At 41.5% G+C, this 20,218-nt stretch overlaps 1 protein-coding gene across 1 annotated transcript in view; it reads left to right on the top strand.

The window, feature by feature from the left end:
* POF1B (POF1B actin binding protein) overlaps window positions 1-20,218 on the top strand; it is a 57,310-nt gene that overhangs the window by 28,059 nt on the left and 9,033 nt on the right. The window contains exons 5-8 of the mRNA XM_043974274.1: window positions 788-889; window positions 6,325-6,507; window positions 16,316-16,449; window positions 18,655-18,682. Coding sequence (XP_043830209.1) covers window positions 788-889; window positions 6,325-6,507; window positions 16,316-16,449; window positions 18,655-18,682 — 447 coding nt within the window. The remainder of the gene's footprint in view (window positions 1-787; window positions 890-6,324; window positions 6,508-16,315; window positions 16,450-18,654; window positions 18,683-20,218) is intronic.

Genomic DNA, 20,218 nt, shown 5'->3' with positions numbered 1-20,218 from the left:
ACATTAACCAGTGTTCTTTTTTCATCCTTGCTACTCTCAATTTTCTTGGCCTTGCTCCTTTGTTAAAGAAATAGTGAGCACAACTACCTATGAGCAGATCGAGTCTCCCCTGCCCCCCCCACTTTCCCTATGGAAAACAGTCCAACAACAAAGCATTCCATTTCTTTTCTGTCCACTGCCTGATTCTCATTCAGTTCACCCTGATCTCCATCAGGCCCTGGGCATGTAAGTCCCTGATTCTTTCACTGGTTGACATGTAAGGACTTCTCTAATCCTACAGCAATTTAGTTTGGAACTACACTTGGTTTCCTTCTAGCCTGAGGATTAGAAACATGTGCTCTGTTGAGAAGTAGACTATCAGAGGATATTTAGAGGGTGCCCAAATCCCGAGAAGGTCTGCCAGGTGCCGGGGAATTGCATTTGTTTGGCATTTCTCTGTAGATTGTTTGCATAGAAACCTACCAGGGAATCCAGTTTAAATGAGGCTGACCTTATACTGCTCCACCTCAAAGGAAACTCATTATATCTTGCCTTTGGGAGAGAAACAAATAGCATCCATTTCAAAATAACTCTGTCATACATAATAGAATATAGGAGATATCCCAGTGCCCTGCTTGGAGAAAGGTGCTGTTGAACCTTTGCTGCAATTTTTTTTGTCATGCTTTAGGTCTCCGCAAGACTTCATTCGGCTTTTACCATCAAATGCCTGCAATATGTGCTTACACAAAGTACCTCTGAAAAAATGACTTGCTGAATAGGGAAATCATGTTCTCTGTTCTCTTTCTAGGAACCACTGTCCCCATTTCTAAGAGGAGGGCATTTTTTCCCAGGAAATAATATCATTTATGAAAAGACAGTAAGAAAAGTTGAGAAGTTAAATCCTGATCAGGTAAGTTGTTTTGTTTTTCAGACTGAGACTTTAGAATTAGGAACCTCTCCAGAGAGATGAGACCAAGCTTGTTGACCTTAAATGGACCCAAATCAGAGAATTCACACCTTAGCAGCTGTCTGTCTAGTCTTACTCATGCTCAAAAAAGCACCTCCATTTCAACATAAGCCTCTGCTTGAAGACAGACCTCCAGGGAATCCAAAGCCACTACCCCTCCCCCCTGCAACTTGTTCTCATTTTGCATGCTGCTAATTGTTAAAAAAGATTTTTCCAGAGACCAAGCCCGATTTTCCTTCTTTCCTGCTTCCCCCCATTGCTTCCAGTTCTGCCCTCTGTTCCCCACCACACTCCTCTCCTACCTTGGAGGGTTTTGAACCAAGGATGAACCAGTGATTATGGGAATTCCAATCCTTCTTTTGCATCAAGGCCCTTTAAATACTCGAAGATGGCTTTCTTGGCCCCTCTGAGTCTTCTAGTTTCCTATTGCAGAGACTCGATTTCCTTCACCGTTCCTATTACCTTCCTCTAGATGCTCTTCATCATAGTTTTCTTTCAGAAATGTGGCATCCAGACCTGAATGCAGCCAGAGATTGTGTTAACATTTTTGGCTGCTATGTGACACTTTTTTTTTTTTGGTTTGTTTTTTGGTTTTAGTGAGGCAATTGGGGTTAAGTGACTTGCCCAGGGTCACACAGCTAGTAAGTGTTATGTGTCTGAGGCCGGATTAGAACTCAGGTACTCCTGACTCCAGGGCCGGTGCTCTATCCACTGCGCCACCTAGCTGCCTCGCTATGTGACACTTTTGACTCAGATTGAGTTTGCAGTCCAGCAGGATGCCCAGAACTTTTCAACCCAATTGCTGATTCTGTCTCCCCCATCTTCCATTTCTGAAGCTTAAATTATTGAGTGCATGTACGATTTTAATATTTATTCCCATTCACTTTTATCTTAGTACTTTCAGCTCAGTGTTCTTGCTTTTCACCATCTTTTTTGGCTCCTAACTTTTAGCCAGTGTCTTATTTATCTCTCTTCATTTTGTGTCATCTGAAAACTGCCTTTATAAACTAAGTCATTGATGAAAAGCCTGGAAAGCCTAGAACTATTTCTGTGGTACTTTCCTGAAAACTACTCTCCAAGTGTGGTTAATTCACCAGTTCCAAATCCCTGTAATTGTACTATCATGGAGCCTGTTTCTCTCCGTCTTATCCACAAGAACATGAGATACATGGACTTCTGAGTTTGTGGATTCATAGCAAAGTGTCACCCACTCACTCAGTGATCAACAGATATTGATCGAAATAGACCAGAGTGTTTATCATTTAGATTCTGTTCTATTTAGGAGGCCAAGTTCCTTAGGTTCCCTCCTCCCCTTGAATCGTTACACTTAAGTAGGTCTGTGATCCATCTATCACTGTGGGAGCTCCTTCCATTAGTTCTGATCTCTATTTATCTGTGCCCTATGCACCAGTTCGGCTCTTGTCAACATCCTCCCCATTAGCCCATCACTAGTAGCCTACCTGTTGTGCTGAATACCTTGATCCAGGTAATTTTTAAGTGATTCAATTTTCAATATGTGCCGTATGGTTATTTATGGAGAACAACTGAAAGCACAGGAATTGCCGTGGGAAAAGCAAAGCAAAAATGAAGCCAGTACCTGCTGTCTGGTTAGGAAATGAAAGAAAATCTCACCAATTCAGAGGACAGAGTTGCCAGTCTGTAGGGTAACTGCAAGAACACTGAACTCTTCAGTTAGGAGGCCTAGGTGCAAGTGTTGCTTCTGCTTGCTTAGTAGCTGTGCCCCCATGGAAATCTCAGCCTTTCTGGCCAATATAATTTCACACGATAGTGGTGCAATAGACTCAGAAGATCTGAGCTTGAATCTAGATTTCTATACTTAATACTTATGTGACCTTGGGCAAGTCACTTAACTTAGTGGGCTTTAGTTTTCTTCACTTGTATTATGAAGGGGTAGGACTAGATGATCCCTACTGTCCTTTCTAGCCCTAGGTAAGACAGACTTTCTACCTACTTCTTTACTAAGACTTGCTTCATACAGATGGTACAAATTCTTCCATGCCCTCTTTTGAAGACAAGATTGCACATGTTATGTATTATTTTTGTGGTGCAACAAGAAGGCTACAGATGGATTGTAGCCATTTGGATGCCTTTTTTTCCTTATTCATAATTTAATTGGCTTTTGGAGATTTAGGACTTTCCTAGGAGATTAGGTAAGTACGCTGAGGTAATTTAGTGGTAATTACTATTAAGCACCTATATTCATAGCTTAATAGTAATTCATAGAATGCCTTACTCTAGTCCCAATTCCTAAGAGAGAAAGATCTATAAGTAGGAGATGCTGTTGAGCTGGGAACTTGAGTGAATCTCTTTGTAGTCAGATGAGAGCTGTTGAAACAGGCCTATCCCATAGGACACAAGGACAGGCTCTGGAAAAAAAATCTATACACTGCAAGGGGTCAGCTGCAAAAAAAAAAAAAAATAGCAAACTTGTAAAATGTGATTTGAGGGGGCGGCTAGGTGGCGCAGTGGATAAAGCACTGGCCCTGGATTCAGGAGTACCTGAGTTCAAATCTGGCCTCAGACACTTGACACTTACTAGCTGTGTGACCCTGGGCAAGTCACTTAACCCCCATTGCCTCACTAAAAAACAAACAAACAAAAAAACAAAAAACAAAAAAATGTGATTTGAGGATCTCTAGCCTTGCTATCATTAAAGAAAACTGGTAACTTGTGCTCCGAAAATGATTTTCCTTCTGCACCCAAGTTTTTAGTACTGTACTGTGAAATTTCAAGCTGAAAAGCTGTTAAGATTGAGTGGTTCAAAGGCCAAGGAAACTAAGGGAGGCTATGTGTGGGTCTTTAGGATGCTGCTTCAATTCCATCTGGTAAATAATATGTATGAAGCAGAAAGACTGTTGAGGAATGTGCTTTGTTCTTTTATTATAGTATTTCCAAATGTTCCTTCATTTGCTTCCTGATTCATTCAGGACAAACATCATTCTCCTCGTAGATTGAGGGCCCTTTCTGATTAGCGGACTGTCTCTTGGCAAGGCTCTGCTGTTGGCCCTCTTCTCTTCTCTATACTGATTGACTTGGTGATCTTGTTACCTCCCTTGGATTCAGTCATCATCTCTATGTAGATGATTCTCAGATATATGTGTCCATCTCTAGCCTCTCCGCTGACCTCCAGTCTTACATCTCCAGCTGCCTGCTGAATTCTTCAGACTGGACATCCCATAAATCTCTTAATCTCAACATGTCCCAAACTGACAATTCCCTGGTACAGGCCTGTTACCTCACACTTGGACTATCTTTTTCGTTGGTCTCCCTACTTCAAGCCTCTGTCTGCTCCAGTCCTTCCACTTAGCTGTCACAGTGATTTTCCTCAGATGCAGGCCTCACCATGTTTATTCAGTAAACTTCTGTGGCTCCCTATAACCTCTGGATCAAATCATAAATAAAATCTGGCTTTTAAAGACCTTTCTAACATGGTACCTTCCTACCTTTGCAGTATTTTTATACCTTAACCCTCTCCACAGTCTCCAGTCTAGTGAAAGGGGCCTCCTTACTGTACCAACACGGGGACAGCTGGTATGTTCCTTCCCATTGTTTGTAAGAAGGGAACTGGAACAGTAGCTGAACTCATGTGTATGTCTTAAAAGGATGAAAAATTATGATTATAAAGAGCCCCATAGTCATTACATAAGTACTTGATGCCAAATGAAGCATTCCTTCTCTCCCCCATAAATAAAACCAATTATTGGTCATCTCCATTCAAAGCAGAATAATAACAAAATAACTATTGCAAGTTAATCTTGAGAACAAATAAGTGGAATGTACAAATAATTTGTCATTTCCTTCTCCAACTCATTTACAGATGAGGAAACTGAGGCAAACATGGTAAAGTGGCTTGCCCAGGGTCACACAGCTAGTAAGTGTCTGAGGCCAGATTTGAATTCGTTCTCGTTATTCCAGGCCTGGCACTCTAGGCACTGTACTACCTAGCTGCTCAAATCAAGCTGTATACAGGATAATTCGACAATCAGTATACAAGGCTTCTTGTATAAGGTGGAATTTTAGTTGATATTTAAAGGAAGCCAGGAAGGTCAGTAGACAAGTGGAAGAAAGAGAGTGTTCCAGACATAGGGAGCAGCCAGAGAAAATGCCAAGAGCTGAGAGATAGGGTGTCTTGTTCACAGAACAGAAAGGAAGCTCGTGTCACTGGATTGAAAAGTACATTGAGAAGTAAGGTATAAGAAGACTGGAAAGGTAGGAGGGGACTAGGTTAGGAAGGGCTTTGAATGCCAAATGGCATTTTGTATTTGCTCCCTATAGGCAAGAGGGAGCCACTGGAGTTTATTGAGGGGTGGGGGTGGTGACATAGTGAACCGATACTTTAGGAAATTTAATTTAGTGGATGAATCAAGGATGGACTGGAGCAGACCCACCAGCAGGCTGTTGCAATCATGGTATGAGGCAATGAGGGCCTGCACCAGATTGGTGGCAGTGTCAGAGAAGGGGAAGTATTCAAGAGAGTTTGCAAAGGTGAAATGACAACAACAGCGGAGATATGGCGGAGGGCAGGAGGTGGTGAGGATGACTACTAGGATGTGAGCCGGGGGGACTGGGAGGAGGATATTGGCCTCTGCAGTAATAGAGAAGGTGGGAAAGAGAATGAGTTCTGCTTTCGATGTGTCGAGTTTAAGATGCTTGCTGTGGGGGCGGCTAGGTGGCGCAGTGGATAGAGCACTGGCCCTGGATTCAGGAGGACCTGAGTTCAAATCCAGCCTCAGACACTTGATACTTACTAGCTGTGTGACCCTGGGCAAGTCACTTAACCCTCACTGCCCCACAAAAAACAAACAAACAAACAAAAAATGCTTGCTGTGAACTTAAGGTCATCTTGGCCTTTACTTTCTTCCTCTATGAAATGGGAAGCTGGAGCTAAATGATCTCCAACAGCCCCACCCACTCTAAACTTGTGTGAGTCTGTGACATTCTATGATATTCATAATGATCTCAGAGGCACTACAAACAAGATCATTAAGTTCCCTTTTAGGGTGTCAAAAATATTGAATTATGTTCACTGTAACCTCAATATTAAATATATGTTATTGCTTTCTGGTTTTAAAAATTGACTGACATTTTATGTATTTATACCTATATATCTGCTAACTCTTAGTTAAGTAGAATATTCATTTTACTAGAATGCCAAATTCCCTTATCTTTCTGGAGAAGTGGTATGGTTTCTATGTAAAGTACTTTGAAAAATATTATACTTTGGTTAAAATATTAAAAGCTAGGTTCTAATTCTCGTGTGTGCGCACGCTTGCATGTAAGTGAATTCAGAAAGGCTTCTATGGCTTCATCATGATTTAGTAATGTATTTTTCCATGGTGGTTTTGGGGTGTGTTTAGGAATGCTACCCCCAGATTCAGTGTCAACATCATGTCATGCAGCAGCCCCAGATTGTACAGACTCAACTTTGCCAACCATCCCATTCCACCCAGCAAACCCAAGTCATCACAGGAAGTAATTCAATTGCTACACACACTGGAAATGAATTGTCCTACAGTGGATCACACCAAACACATGAGCAGGTAAGATTAATGAGTTGGTTTGTCACTCTTTCACTTATCCAAAGCATAGCCCAGTGGTGAGCACAGAGCAGAATCATAGGGCTTGTTGATTGATCACCCTTCACAGTCTCACTGGTTTGAGCAGAAAAATCCCACCAGAATTCAGGTGCAACTGGAAGTGATCCAAATGCCTTGAACAGCTTTTGCCAGCTCTTATGTTTGTGATTTCATTTCATATGCTCCATCTCATGAGGTGGAGGAGTGGACGAGAGCCATCGCATTACAATCGTTCATTTCTACATTTTACAACTAAGAGATTATCTTGGAAAATGATTTTCAGACTTCTTAACTCATGATTATTCACACTATGAATATACCTTCCCTGGTTATTCATGGGAGAAACAGCCTCTTTATTCTCTCAGCACATTATGTAGTAAGTTTTTAGTAGCTAAGGAAAATATCTTGCTATATAAAAGGCTTTTGAAATGCCTTTTAAGACCTTAGAGGATATACATACGTACATGTATACATTTATATATACTAATGTAATGTAATCTAAGGCAATATAGGCATATACACATATATGCACTAATTTGTAAGTGTTAAGAAAGAAGATATTCTTATACTGGAGCTCAGACTCCACTGGCGCAGCCTTGGCAAGCCCAGAACTGCCTTGACCTACATCAGAATGCCAGTAGTTTCAGTAAGCATCGTGGACAACAGAAGTGTGGAGGCAGCAGCTTTTAAGTCGGGCATCTCTGTGTGAGGGAGTGTTCTTGGTGTCAGTAAAGTGTCCCTGTGTTTACTGCTCCCTTTCATTATCTAAGTAGCTACACAAATGTTTAGAGCTGTTATGCTCTAAACAGAATGAGTTCGGTTCCACAGGTTGCTATTTGTGTTGTGAACTAAGAGGAGTGACATTATGTCCTTTGGCCACGGCTGCATTAAGCAAGGGTACTGAAACTACATTTCCCAGGACAGTTAGTGAACACCAACCACTGAATTACCAAGGGCACGAATCAGGCTTTAGAGTGAATACAGGCACTAAATATCAGCAAAACCTTTCATGTAGTGAGCTTCTTCACTCACAAAATCATAACATCCTTCTGAGTCTCACTGGAGTTTGTTGGGTTTTTTTCTCTCTTTGTACTTTAACCTTGTTTATACTCATAACAACAGGTCCTTGTTCTTACTGAGTTGGCACTTCAAAACTATTTGTGAACTGAACTGAACTTCTCTGAAATATTTATGTAGGATTTCTTAAAGGAGATACTTTAAAACTATTAGGGGCAGCTAGGTGGCACAGTGGAAAGAGCAATGGCCCTGGATTCAGGAGGACCTGAGTTCAAATCCAGCCTCAGACACTTAACACTTAACTAGCTGTGTGACCCTGGGCAAATCACTTAATCCCAATTGCCTCACCAAAAAAAAAAAAACCAAAACCAAACCAAAAAAACCCACAACAAAACAAAAACCATTACTTTAAATACAGATACTTTAACAACCATTAACTCAAGATAGGGGTAAAACATATTCTCACTTAGACCACTTATAGTTCATTGGGCGAGTCATTTATGATGCTAATAAGACCAGAGTTGCATTCCAGTTCAGTTTGCTATAAACCATACCTACCCCTATCCCCCAAAGTGGTGCCATCAGTCATAGAGGGAGATAACTGGGCCAAGCAAGAATATATGGATGGATTAGCCTACTATATGCAAATGATTATGCACTTTGTACTTGTGGGAAAATGGTTCAGACCTCATCTTCTTTTTCTACAAAAGACAGCATATATATATGGATGTCCTGGCTCTGTGTGTCCCACCTTAGAATAAGAAGATGTGGTTTCCTTGGCAGTACTTGAGGGAAGAAGGTCATGACTTCCTTTCACAGTATACTCTCTTTCCAATTAGTTGCTTTTAGTTTATTCATACTTTTCTTTCCCTCTTCCTTGAAGAGAAGAAAATAATAAAGTGAGAAGTGGGGTTTGCCCTCTTACTTTGCCCTGCCTAGAAAGCCCTCTCCAGTCTTCTGTGCCATTCTCAGTCCTTCAAGACTCAACTCAGATTCCTCTAGCTGTAACCTCTGCAGCTGGTTCCAGCTCCCAGGGGCCTCTCTTCCTATTGTTATCAACATTGTAGCACAGCTACTTCTCAGGCAAGGCCATTATAGTTCCCAAGTATTCTCTAGTTTTCTATGCCATCTCCTCATGAAAGATAAGGCACATTCCTTCAGAGCCCTCTTCCTCAACTACTTTCATTTTTTCCCCCTTCCTCTTCTTTTTCCAGTCTCCATCATTACTGACCCTACTCATTTCAGCCTGACCGACCAGTACTTAGAGAATCAAAGCATCTAACACTGGAAGGAACCTCAGAGGTCAGATCTTTGGATCTTCTCCTTGGACTCTACCCAAGATCACCCAGGTAGTGAAGGAGGGGTAGAGCTAGGATGTCAACTCTGGTCCTCTGATCACAGATTTAATATTGCTTCCATTGCAGCAGAGTTGCCTCTCACTTGCTGCAAATATCACATGAGGGCATGGGGCCATGCCTTATTTAAATTTTGAATCTCTGTCAGCACCTGTGCACACAGTAAGCCATTAAGCATGTATGCATTTATTAAGAGCCTACTGTGTGCCAGACATAAAGGATAGAAGGACAAAATGGGGAGATAACACACATATACATAAGCAGATACAAACTGTACACAGAATAAATACAAGTCTTTGGGGGGGGGCATGAAGCAGTTGAGGTAACCAAAAATCATGTAAAAGTTGGTCCTTGAACTGAGAGTTTTGAAGGAAACAAAGAATTTTAAGGGGGTAGAGATGAGAAGAGAACACATTCCCAGCATGCAAAAGCATAGAAATGGCAATGGAGTTTCATTTGGCTGGGTTCCAGAGTTAGAGTGTAGAAAAGGAAATAATGTCTAATAAGGCTCGGAAGTAGGTTGTGGTCAGGTCATGAAGGGCTTTAAAAGTCAAGCAGCTTATTTTTGTTACTAGTGGCAATAGGGAGCCATTGGTGTTTAATAGGGGAGTGACATGATCAGATCAGGAAAATCATTTTGGCAGCTGTGTGGAGGATAAATTGAAGAGGCGATTAAGAGACAGTCCAGGCAAGAGGTGATGAGGTAGAGGTTGTGTGAATAAAAAAGAAGGGGAGAGATAAAAGAGATCATTGTGAAGGTAGAAAAGGAAAGCCTTTACAAGCAATTGGTTATGTAGGGTACCATAGGGAGAAGGAGGAATTGAGGATGGTGCTAAGGTTGCAAATCTTGGGGGACGGGAAGCATGGTGGTAACTTGGACAGAAATACCTCTTCTGCTACCTTGGTTGAGAAGAGGTATGGGTTTGTATGGAAATATAATGACTTCTGCTTCGTACATGTTTAGTTTGAGATGTCTACTGGGCATCCATTTTGAAACGTCCAATGGGCATTTGGTAATAGTGGGACTAGAGCTCAGGAGAGAGACTGGTGATGATGTGTAAGTCCAAGAATCATCTGCAAAGAGATGATAATTGAATCCAGGAGAGCTGACAAGATCATCCAATAAAATGGTATAGAAAGAAAAGCAAAGATGGCCCAGGACAGACCCTCCTGTATATACTCAGTGGGTATTGTATGGCTGATCAACCAGCAAAGGAGACAAATAAGAAGAAAGCCAAGAGACTGCCAAGAGTGTCAAAAACAAAAAAACAACAACAAAAAACAGAAATGAGAGGGAGAGTATCCTGTAGGTGAAGGAGATTAAGTGTCAAATGTAGCAGAGAGATGAATGATGACTGATACAAGACCATTCCATTTGTCAATTAAGAGATCTTTGGATAGGGGCAGCTAGGTGGCACAGTGGATAGAGCACTGGCCCTGGATTCAGGAGTACCTGAGTTCAAATCCGGCCTCAGACACTTAACACTTACTAGCTGTGTGACCCTGGGCAAGTCACTTAACCCCAATTGCCTCACTTTAAAAAAAAAGAGAGAGAGAGATCTTTGGAGAAGACAGTTTCAGTTGAGTGATAAGGTCAGAAGCCAACTGAAAGTTGGGAAGAGAATAATAATTATAGCTAAAGTTTAGGTAATTATTAATGTTTGGAAAGTGTTTTACATATCATTTGATCCTTACAACCACCCTGTGAGGGAGGTGGTATTGCCCCCATTTTACAGTTGAGCAAACTGAAGGCTGATAAAACTTAAGGATCATTCAGCTAATAAATGTCTAAGGCATAATTTGAACTCACGTCTTCCTTTTTCGAAGTCCAGCCCTCTACTATCCATCACACCAGAAGTGTCAAACATATAGTCCACAGCATTCCCCAAGTGCAGCTCACAGCAGATTAAAATGTATTGCAATTACAAGAAAACATAGATAATATTACATTTGAAAACTAAGACAATATGCAGCCCATAGGGATCGGGAGGGGATATAAGATGATAGCTAGAGGATATGGTAGGGCCTGGTTAAGCTTTTTTGTTTGTAATGATGGGATTGTTTTGTATACCACTGGAAAGGAGCCAGTTGCTAGGGAGAGGTTGAAGATTAGAGAGATGATTGTGGGGTGAGAGGTTTGGCAACAAATATAGGAGAGGATGGGATCCAGGTGGAGGTGGGGATGAGAAGAGCCTTCTTTTCAAGGACTTGGAAAGGAGGATGAGAGAATGGAGCTGGAAGGGACCTAACAGGCTATCTAGTTCATTTTACAGAGGGGGAAACTGAGTGCTGAGGAGGGTGTGACACATTTTAACTTTGTTCTCGTACTCTGGAGCCATTTTTTCTACTCTAACACATTGGCTCCTCTTGAGGAGTTTTGAGGTGAAGAACAGGAAAAAAGAGGGAGCTTTTGGTGCATGGTCAGTTTTCTCAGTAAAATAAGAGGCAAGATCTTTATCTGAGAAGAGTCAGGAGAAGTTTGGAACAGCCTCTGGGGAAGGGGAGGAAGACAGGCATGGGGAATTAATTGGGAATAAATAAAAGGATTGGGGCAGCTAGATGGTGCTGCAGTGTAGAGAACGCAGGGCCTGAGATACTTACTAGCTGTGTGATTCTGGATAGGTCACTTGACCCTGTTTGCCTCAGTTTCCTCATCTGTCAAATGAGCTGGAGAAGGAAATGGCAAACCCCTCCAGTTTCTTTGCCAAGAAAACTCCAAATGGGGTCTCAGGGAGTCAGACACCACTGAACAACAACATTGAAGGACTGACATGCTGCAGAGAGAGCCCAGGTGAGATTAGATAACAAATTTGTCAGGTATTCATTCAGTCACCAGATTCTGTGACTTCCTTCAGCTCCATTCAGTAGCAAGTGAGTAACTAAGTCAAGTAACAATAAGTACTTCCTATCTGCCAGGCATTTTGTGAAAGCACAGGAGCTTTTGATAGAGTCAATGGAAGATGATGTCAGTGGGAAGGCAGTAACAGGGTGTGTTGAGTGGAGGAGCCAAGGTCAGCAGGAAAGGCTTTAACAGGCCAAAGAGGAGAAGGCTCTAGGCATGGGAATGAGTTCAAAGGCATAGAGTCAGGAGATGGGGAATGTGTGAGGAGCAGCAAACAGGCTGCTATAGCTGCATTGTAGAGTGTGTGGAGATCCCATAGACAGACAGAAATGGGTGCTAGACACTGTACCAAGTGCTAGGAAGATAAATACTTGTAAGCAAAAAGAAAGACAGTCCTTCCCTTCAAGGAACTTGCATTCCAATGGGGAAGATACCACAAAAAGCTATAAAAGGGGTGTGGGGGGTAGCAGGGTGGGGCATTCAGAAGAGTCATGGGTTGAACTATATTTGCAGTCAACATGGCTGGTGCAGGTGCTTGGGGATGAACTAACTAATCAGAGGAGGAGACTGTGGAGGTAGAAGTGTTATCAGCAGGAAGTGGGAGGAAAGGAGAAGACACCAAACAAGGTAGGAAGTGTCCAGGTTGCAAATGCCCATGAAGACTGTGTATTTGATCCTGGAGGCAAGAGGAAACCACCACTACAGGTTACTGAGGAGGGGGTTACATGGTCAAACATGTGCTTTGGTAGCTGAGTGGAGGATGGATTGGGGCAGGATCAAGGTGAAGATGACAGACACCAAGGTGGTGCTTTTGTGAGTGGAGAGGAGACATAGGAGACATGTTTCGAAGACAAAGAAGTCAAGGAGTAAATGCAAGTGAGCAGTGGAGAACTGACACCAAAGTTACAGAGAGGATGGCAATAGGAAAGTATGGCAGATGGGAGGGTTGGAGGAGAGAGGAATTCTGCTTTGGGCATACTGTGTATACTGTGTTTGAGATAGCCAGTTGGCCTTGCCCAACTAGAGCTCAGGAGAGAACCTACAGCTAGACAGGTAGATTGTTGAATCATCTGCAGAGAGATGATAAGTGAACTCAGGGGAGATCGCCAAGTTAGAGAGTATAGAAAGAAAAGGAGAGGGTGCAAAGCAAAGCAGTGGGAGACACCCACTGTTCCAGACTGGGCTTACATAAGGATGCAGCACTGAGATGCTGATAAGGAGTGGCCAAGAAAACCAGGAGATCCACACTGGGAAAACCTACTTAGGAGAGAGTGTCCCCAAGGGAAAGGATGCTGAATAGTGCCAAAGGCTACAGAGGCAACAGGAAGGAGAGAAAAGACTTTTAGATTTGGCAGTTTAAGAGATCTGTGCTGAGCAAAGTGAAGAGAACCAGAATATTGTTTCTCAGCAAAACAATGATCCAAGACAATTCCAAAAGACTCGTGAGGGAAAATGCTCTCCACATTCAGAAAAAAGAACTGTGGAATCTGAATGCAGATCGAGGCACACTATTATCACTTTATTTTGGTTTTGTTTTTTCCTTTCTGGTGGTTTTTCACTTTTGTTCTGATTCTTTCACATGACTAATGTGGAAATGTTTAACATGATTGTACACGTATTATATCAGACCGCTTTCTGTCTTGGAGAGGGGGAAGGGGCGGGGGAGAGAAGGGAGGAACAGAAGGAGAAAAATTTAGAACTCAAAGGAGGACCTGAGTTCAAATTTGGCCTCAGACACTTGATAATTACTAGCTGTGTGACCCTGGGCAAATCACTTAACCCTCATTGCCAAGCAAAACAAACAAAAAAACCCCCACCCCCCAAAAAATGAATGTTGAAAGTAATTGCAAAAATATACTATTAAGAAAAAAATAATCCCCCCCCCCCCGCCGCCCAGGGCAATGGGGGTTAAGTGACTTGCCCAGGGTCACACAGCTAGTAAGTGTCAAGGTGTCTGAGGTTGGATTTGAACTCAGGTTCTCCTGAATTCAGAGTGGGTGCTTTATCCACTGCACCACCTACCTGCCCCCCAAAATAATAAATTAAAAAAATTTTTTTTAGTGAGGCAATTGGGGTTAAGTGACTTGCCCAGGGTCACACAGCTAGTAAGTGTTAAGTGTCTGAGGCCGGATTTGAACTCAGGTACTCCTGACTCCAGGGCCGGTGCTCTATCCACTGTGCCATCTAGCTGCCCCTAAAATGTTTTTTTAAAGAGATCTCTGCTAACATTGGAGAAGCAGGTTCAGGAGAATGAAGCCAACTTGTAGAAAGTTTAGAGCAAAGTGAGAAAAAAGAAGGCACTTCCCTCTATAGATAAGCACTTTAGCTGAGGAGAAAGGACAAGAGCTAGTGGGGAGAATCAGATTAAGTAAGGGCTTTTTTTAAAAGGATGGGCATTTTTGTATGCTGCAAGGGAACAGCCAGTAGCTAGGGAGAGAATGGGGATGCTAGCAGCAATGAAGGAGGCAGATAGATGGTAGGAGTATCCAGGGTTTGAGTTTCCCAAAGCATCTGGGTGATGTGATAGGACAAGGCTGCAAGAGCTTCTTAATAATAATAGAATGTTGAGAGTGGGGAGGAAGCTTTAGCCAGCCTGTTAAAGTACTGAAGTGGTTGGAGGTCATAGTGAGGACAGTGAGTAGAGAGAGATGTTTTTAGGTTATGTATCTGCTAAAGGAATCAGGCACCAGCTGAATTGGGTTTGTTAAACCGAAGAAGAGTCAAAGGTTCCTGTTGCACAGTGGGATAATGGGAGGCAAGGTGCTTGCTTGTTGTGCCATGTACTGTGGTTATGGTGATCTGACCGAGCAGCTTCTTGTTAGGAAAAAGCGATCTCTCTGGAGAGAGCTGTTATTCAGCAAAGTTACTGTTGTATTCGTGTATTGTTAATATGTCTGTGACTGAGCTTGGTGTCTAAGATTGACATCTGGGATGGGCTGTGCTCAGCAAGTTGATAATAATGGAGTCTGGCTCCACCTCAAGGCTCTTTTCAGCTCACCTATAGTCACACCTGAAAAGGAGGCTCCATTAAGTCCATTAATTCCTCAGCTGGTGAGGAGCTCTTGGCTTTGAGAATAGCCAGGATTAAGTGATGAAAAATTTTGACGGGCATATCAAGGTGTGAAAGGTTGGGAAACATCACCTTTAACCTTGCCATAAGATTAAGATGAGAATCCAGTTCTTCCAGCTACTAGTTTGGACACCAAATTGATTTTTCCCTCAGTTTTTCCCAAATGTGAAGCATGCAAAACAAAGAAGGATCGTATTGAGGTAAATATATTGTGAAACTCTACTTTGTACATTTTCTACCTTGGCACGTGTTTAGCTTGAGAAAATGTCATTCATTAGTTCAGTAAAGAGAAATCCAGCCAGGTTTTTGTTTTTTTTTTACAAGTCTGAAGTTCATTCAGATTTCCTGTTTCTGTTAGCCCTGGTGTACTTGAAGTGAATGAAACCGAGGATGGGTGATGTAGTGACCACCAAAGGACACAAATCCTTGCTCAAATTTGGAGTGGATACAGAAGCCAAGAGCACATGGTATAGTAGTGATACAGCGGCTTTTTTCCCTGTGCTCAGCCTCCTCCACCTGGCTTCAGTAAGTAGTGGAGAGGAAGTGGAGCATGGCTACTCTGTCCTTTTCAATCAGGACAGACTTGAAGGGGGAAAATTCAAAAGCAGTATGCCACAAAATCGAAGATATCGTCCATTCTTTTAGCAGTCCAGATACTGGTTTTAGCCCAGGTTTCAAAGGAAATGTAGTTTGTGCCTGAGTGTGTCTCTTCCTGCCCGACCTCCAACCAGCCAGAAGACGGGTCTTCAGCCAGATGGAAAAAATGTTAGAAATATGAAGTAAATTGGTTGTGTCCGATTCAGGATATTGGGAAATTGCTCTTCATATTGTATATACTCAGGATATCCAATGATGTCCATAAGGTTTAGGTACTTTTGAAATTAGCCCAGAGCCCCTCTTTTTTATGTCAAATCACCTGGATGTGGAGTTCAGATGATAAATGGACTAAGTCCAGCAAGACTTGTAGAAGAGCACATTGGGTTGTGTAAGTTCATATAATGTAATTGTAAGATCAACCGGTAAATTGGGTTGGCTTTCACCACAAAGATTCAAGGTCCACTGAAGCCATCTTGGGCATGCAAGCAGAACTCTTAGCAGTTGTGAGATGTCACATGTATATGTGTGTATATGCTATATATGTATGTGTATTGTGTATGTGTGTATGCAATATATATACACACATATACCAAAGGGTTACTAAGACAGTTTATAGATTTTTTAATGAAGTTGGTCCACTACTTGAAATTCCTTAGAGAATTTTGCATCTACAGGATCACTGAGTCTTAAATAGGTCAAGAATCCAAACTTGCCCTCAGAGTATTGGAAAACGTGGTTCTCTGACCAAAAAAAAACCATTAAATGGTTTGGGTCAGAAAAAGACTTTAAAATGAGCTGGGCACCTGAATGAGGCACTTTTCTTTTGTCATCAAAACATTTATTAAGTATAAAAAACAAATCTCTACAGTTTGTGATTTTTTTCCCCTTCAGGTGACTGTTGTTCAGGAGGATGGCCCTGAAAAACTAGACCCTAAGTATTTTGGGGAACTGCTTGCTGACCTGAGCCGCAAGAACACAGACTTGTATCACTGCTTATTAGAGCATTTGCAAAAAATTGGAGGAAGGTATTATAAAATTTTGTGATATCTGATATTGCTCTACTAATCAAGTGACTTTGTTACATTAGATATCAAATGATTTTGTGGAAACACGTACATCTCTACAATCTTATACATGAAGACTTGACCACATAACTTCATGTGTTTGTGTATATCGTATGTGAGTACTGAGTCATACAGGAATTTGAGGAAGTGCAATATAGTAGGAAACACTGGATTTGGAGTCACATGACATGCATTTGCCACTACCTGGGTGACCTTGGACAATTCATTTCCTTTTCTCAGGGCCTCATTTTGTTTATCTGTCGAATGAGAGTTGGACTAAATGATCCAACTAAGTAAACCCCCATTCTTACACTACATTAAAAGACATAGAGCTTCCAGGATTAAGGAGATATTTCTGATGTGCTCTTCCCTGACCAAATCACAGTCGGAGTACCACTTTCTATTTGGAGCAACACGTTTGAGCAAGCCGAAGAGGGATCATGGTAGTGAGATGGCCTCCTGATCATAGCATCTGAGGATCAGCTGAAACAAGCAGGGATGTTTAACCTGGATAAGACTTGGCAGGAAAGCAACACCTGGGTGCGAGTATTTGTAGAAGGAGGTTTCTATTTGTTCTTCTTGGCTTCTGAGGGCAGGACTCAGGCCAATGGGTACAAGTTGCAAAGAGGCCAAAGTCACCTTCATGTAAGGGGAGAGTTCTTACCAGTTAGAGCTATCCAGAAGGGGACTAGAAAGCCTAGGAGGTGGGAGGTCTTTAAGAAAAGGCTGAGTGGTATGTTGCAATGGGGAATTAATTCTAGTTCAGTGGCTGATCATCTCAGGATGGCCCTTCCAGCTTGGAGACTAGGAAACTCAAAATGGCAGAAGGCCAGAGAATTTCAGTTTGGGAAGCAGGGTAGAGAAATGATTTGGAGGCTATGGGGCTAGTATGTTTTGATTCCTTTCTTACTCTCCACTTAAGGTGTTATATCTACTGTTTTTAGGTAGGTGATTATTGGAAGAAAGATGTTTTCCTAAGCATTTGTGGAAATTTCCTACTGCCAAAAAGTCCTTGTGGGTGACCTTAATGGCAAAATAATTCAACAACTCCATAAGCATTTCTTGAATTCCTACTATGTGCTAGCCATAATAATAATGGGGTTACAGAGCAGGGAATACAGTTGGCCTCTTAGGCGCTGGGAAGCCAGAGTTCAGGGCTGCAATGGTACAAGAAAACCCTGTTACCTCCAGCAGTGACGTGGGGCTCTTTGTGAAAATCTCTCATTGCCAAAAATGCAGCAGAAGAACTATTTGCTCTGAGTTCTTTGGTGGCATCTGAACTGCAATTACTACAAAGTCCTTCAAAGCCACTATATTAAGGTTTATATTTTATATATATTTGGCATACACATATTTATATTTATCTTTATTATATTGTTTCATTAGGTAGTAAGTTTTACAAACAGCAACAAAATCTGTCAACACACACACACACACACACACACACACACACACACACACGCCTCAAAGAACAGCAGTTTTGCTCTGAGACTTCCCTAAACACAGAAGCTAGGGGCCCTCACTGGATGTGGCTTAAGAGTTTTCAGCAGAGTTCTACTGAAGCAATCAGGAAAGCATCTAAGACTGTTCTTTATTAAAAATAATGTAAATACTGCTGAGGTCGACCCCTTACCATTTCTGTTGACCTTAGTATCTTGTTTCTCTCTTGGTATATTGAGAGAATAAGGTTTAATATCCCTGGTGAGAACTAGCTTAGGGAAGTGAATTGAAATGAGTAAAGGGAGAAGTGAATTTAAGAGATTATTCTAAACACAGTAGCCTAGAAAGTCAATTAGTGAAGCTTGTCCCCCCTCTGACTTCATGAGTTCATGAGTTGCTCCATGAACATAAACATCCCAATAGATTTACCTGAAGCACAAGAAACACTTGTTTCCCTTTGTCAGTGACATGCCTATGGCAGATGCCCTGGCTCTGGTTACCTGACTCCCCTACCTCACAAGTAGGGAAAGCACTTGGCTAGCCTTGGAGGCGACATTGGACCCTGAGCAATAGCTTTCCCATGACTAGCCTTTCATTTTGTTAATGACTAGGTTTATTCGTGAACTGCTTCTTTTGTGATTAGATTGACTAAAATATGAGCTAAAGTAAAGCAATAATGATAACAATAAGGACTTCTTGCTAACTGTTTTCTCTTCAATGTTGTAGCAAACGGGACTTTGACTCCACAGATGAGGTAAGGAAACACAAGTCTAAAAAGCAAATATTTAGAGGGCAGGTAGGTGGCACAGTGGATAAAGCACTGGCTCTGGATTCAGAAGGACCTGAGTTCAAATTTGGCCTCAGACACTTGACACTAGCTGTGCCACTTAACCCTCATTGCCCCTCCCCCAAAAAGAAACAAACAAAAAAAGCAAATATTTGTTGACTGGTAATTACCCTATGTTGTCTAAGTAGGATCATGGGGATGTTCTATATTTAGCACAGCTTTGTTGTCACCCCAACATTTTCTTTCCAGGATATGAGTGAGTGAATAACGGGCATTCGGTTCATAAAAATGGCATAACCATTGATTACTTTGTACTGCTTCTAATAATCATTTACTGAAAATAGAAAGCATTTTTAACAGCTGTCCCTTTATGATTTAATGTTGTGTATGCTCAGTTGTGTCATATTAGCCCAGCATCCAGAATTCTATTACCTCAGGACATAGGCTTTAGAAAATTGAAATCTGAGGTATTAGCAGCTAAAGAAATGGCAAATGGTATTTTAATGTGAATGATCTTCTGAAACAGTCTGTCATACTAAATCACCTACAACTTTGAGTACAATATTTTAGTTATTTGATTCTTTCATACGTGTGAATATGTTAGTAATTATCTTTAGTGGCATAAATGATTAAGAAGAGGGAACTTTGATTTTAATGTAATAAAAATATAATCACTTCTTTTGTATAAATTCCCATCTCTTTCTAAACAGTACTAGGATATTTTAATTAGTTATTCAATAAATCCTAAATTGCCTAAAAATGAGGACTGAGGCAGTATGGTTGCGCTAGACTTGGACTCAGGAGACCTGGGGTTCAGATTCTGACTCAAATCTTAACCAGCTGTACCATCAGATTGTCCAAGTCATGGAACCTCTGAGCCTCAATTTCTACGACTTGTGAAGTAGGTGTAAATATCTTTACCACAAAGTCGTGGTGAAGATAGAGCTTTGTAAACCTTCAAGCACTAAAGAGGGATAAATTATGATTTCCAAGAGAGCTGTTTCTTATTCAGAACATAGCACGTTGGCCTATATTTCCAGCAAGGTTTGCAGCAGTTCTGTAATTTTCCCCATTTCCCCAGTTTTCATTATTTGGGAAATAAACAAATCTCATTTACCATTCAGTAAAAGCAGCACTTGTTGAAGGCATGTGATGAACAAGCCCATCACCAGATAGTGTTGAATTGACTTTGATCCTAAAATCACTTTTTTTTTCAGGTAGTTAACAGGACCTGTAAACCCTTAGTCAGTATTTGCTAAATGATTAAACATTCAATGCATTTTCCACCTGTCTTCCTTCACAATCTAATTTTCTATACTTGGAACTTGCTCGTAAACTTAATATACAATCCAAAGGACAACACCTTTTAGACTGGTGTGTTCATGGGGAAAAAAATGGAGACCTTCTAAGGCTAGATCAGGGGTTCTTAACCCTTCTTTATTTCCTGGACCCCTGTGGCAATAGTTTGGTGAAGCCCATCACCTCTTTTTCAGAATCATGTTT

This window comes from Dromiciops gliroides, chromosome X (assembly GCF_019393635.1).
Source record: "Dromiciops gliroides isolate mDroGli1 chromosome X, mDroGli1.pri, whole genome shotgun sequence".
Classification (NCBI taxonomy): domain Eukaryota; kingdom Metazoa; phylum Chordata; class Mammalia; order Microbiotheria; family Microbiotheriidae; genus Dromiciops; species Dromiciops gliroides.
This window is presented reverse-complemented; position numbering and strand designations above follow the sequence as displayed.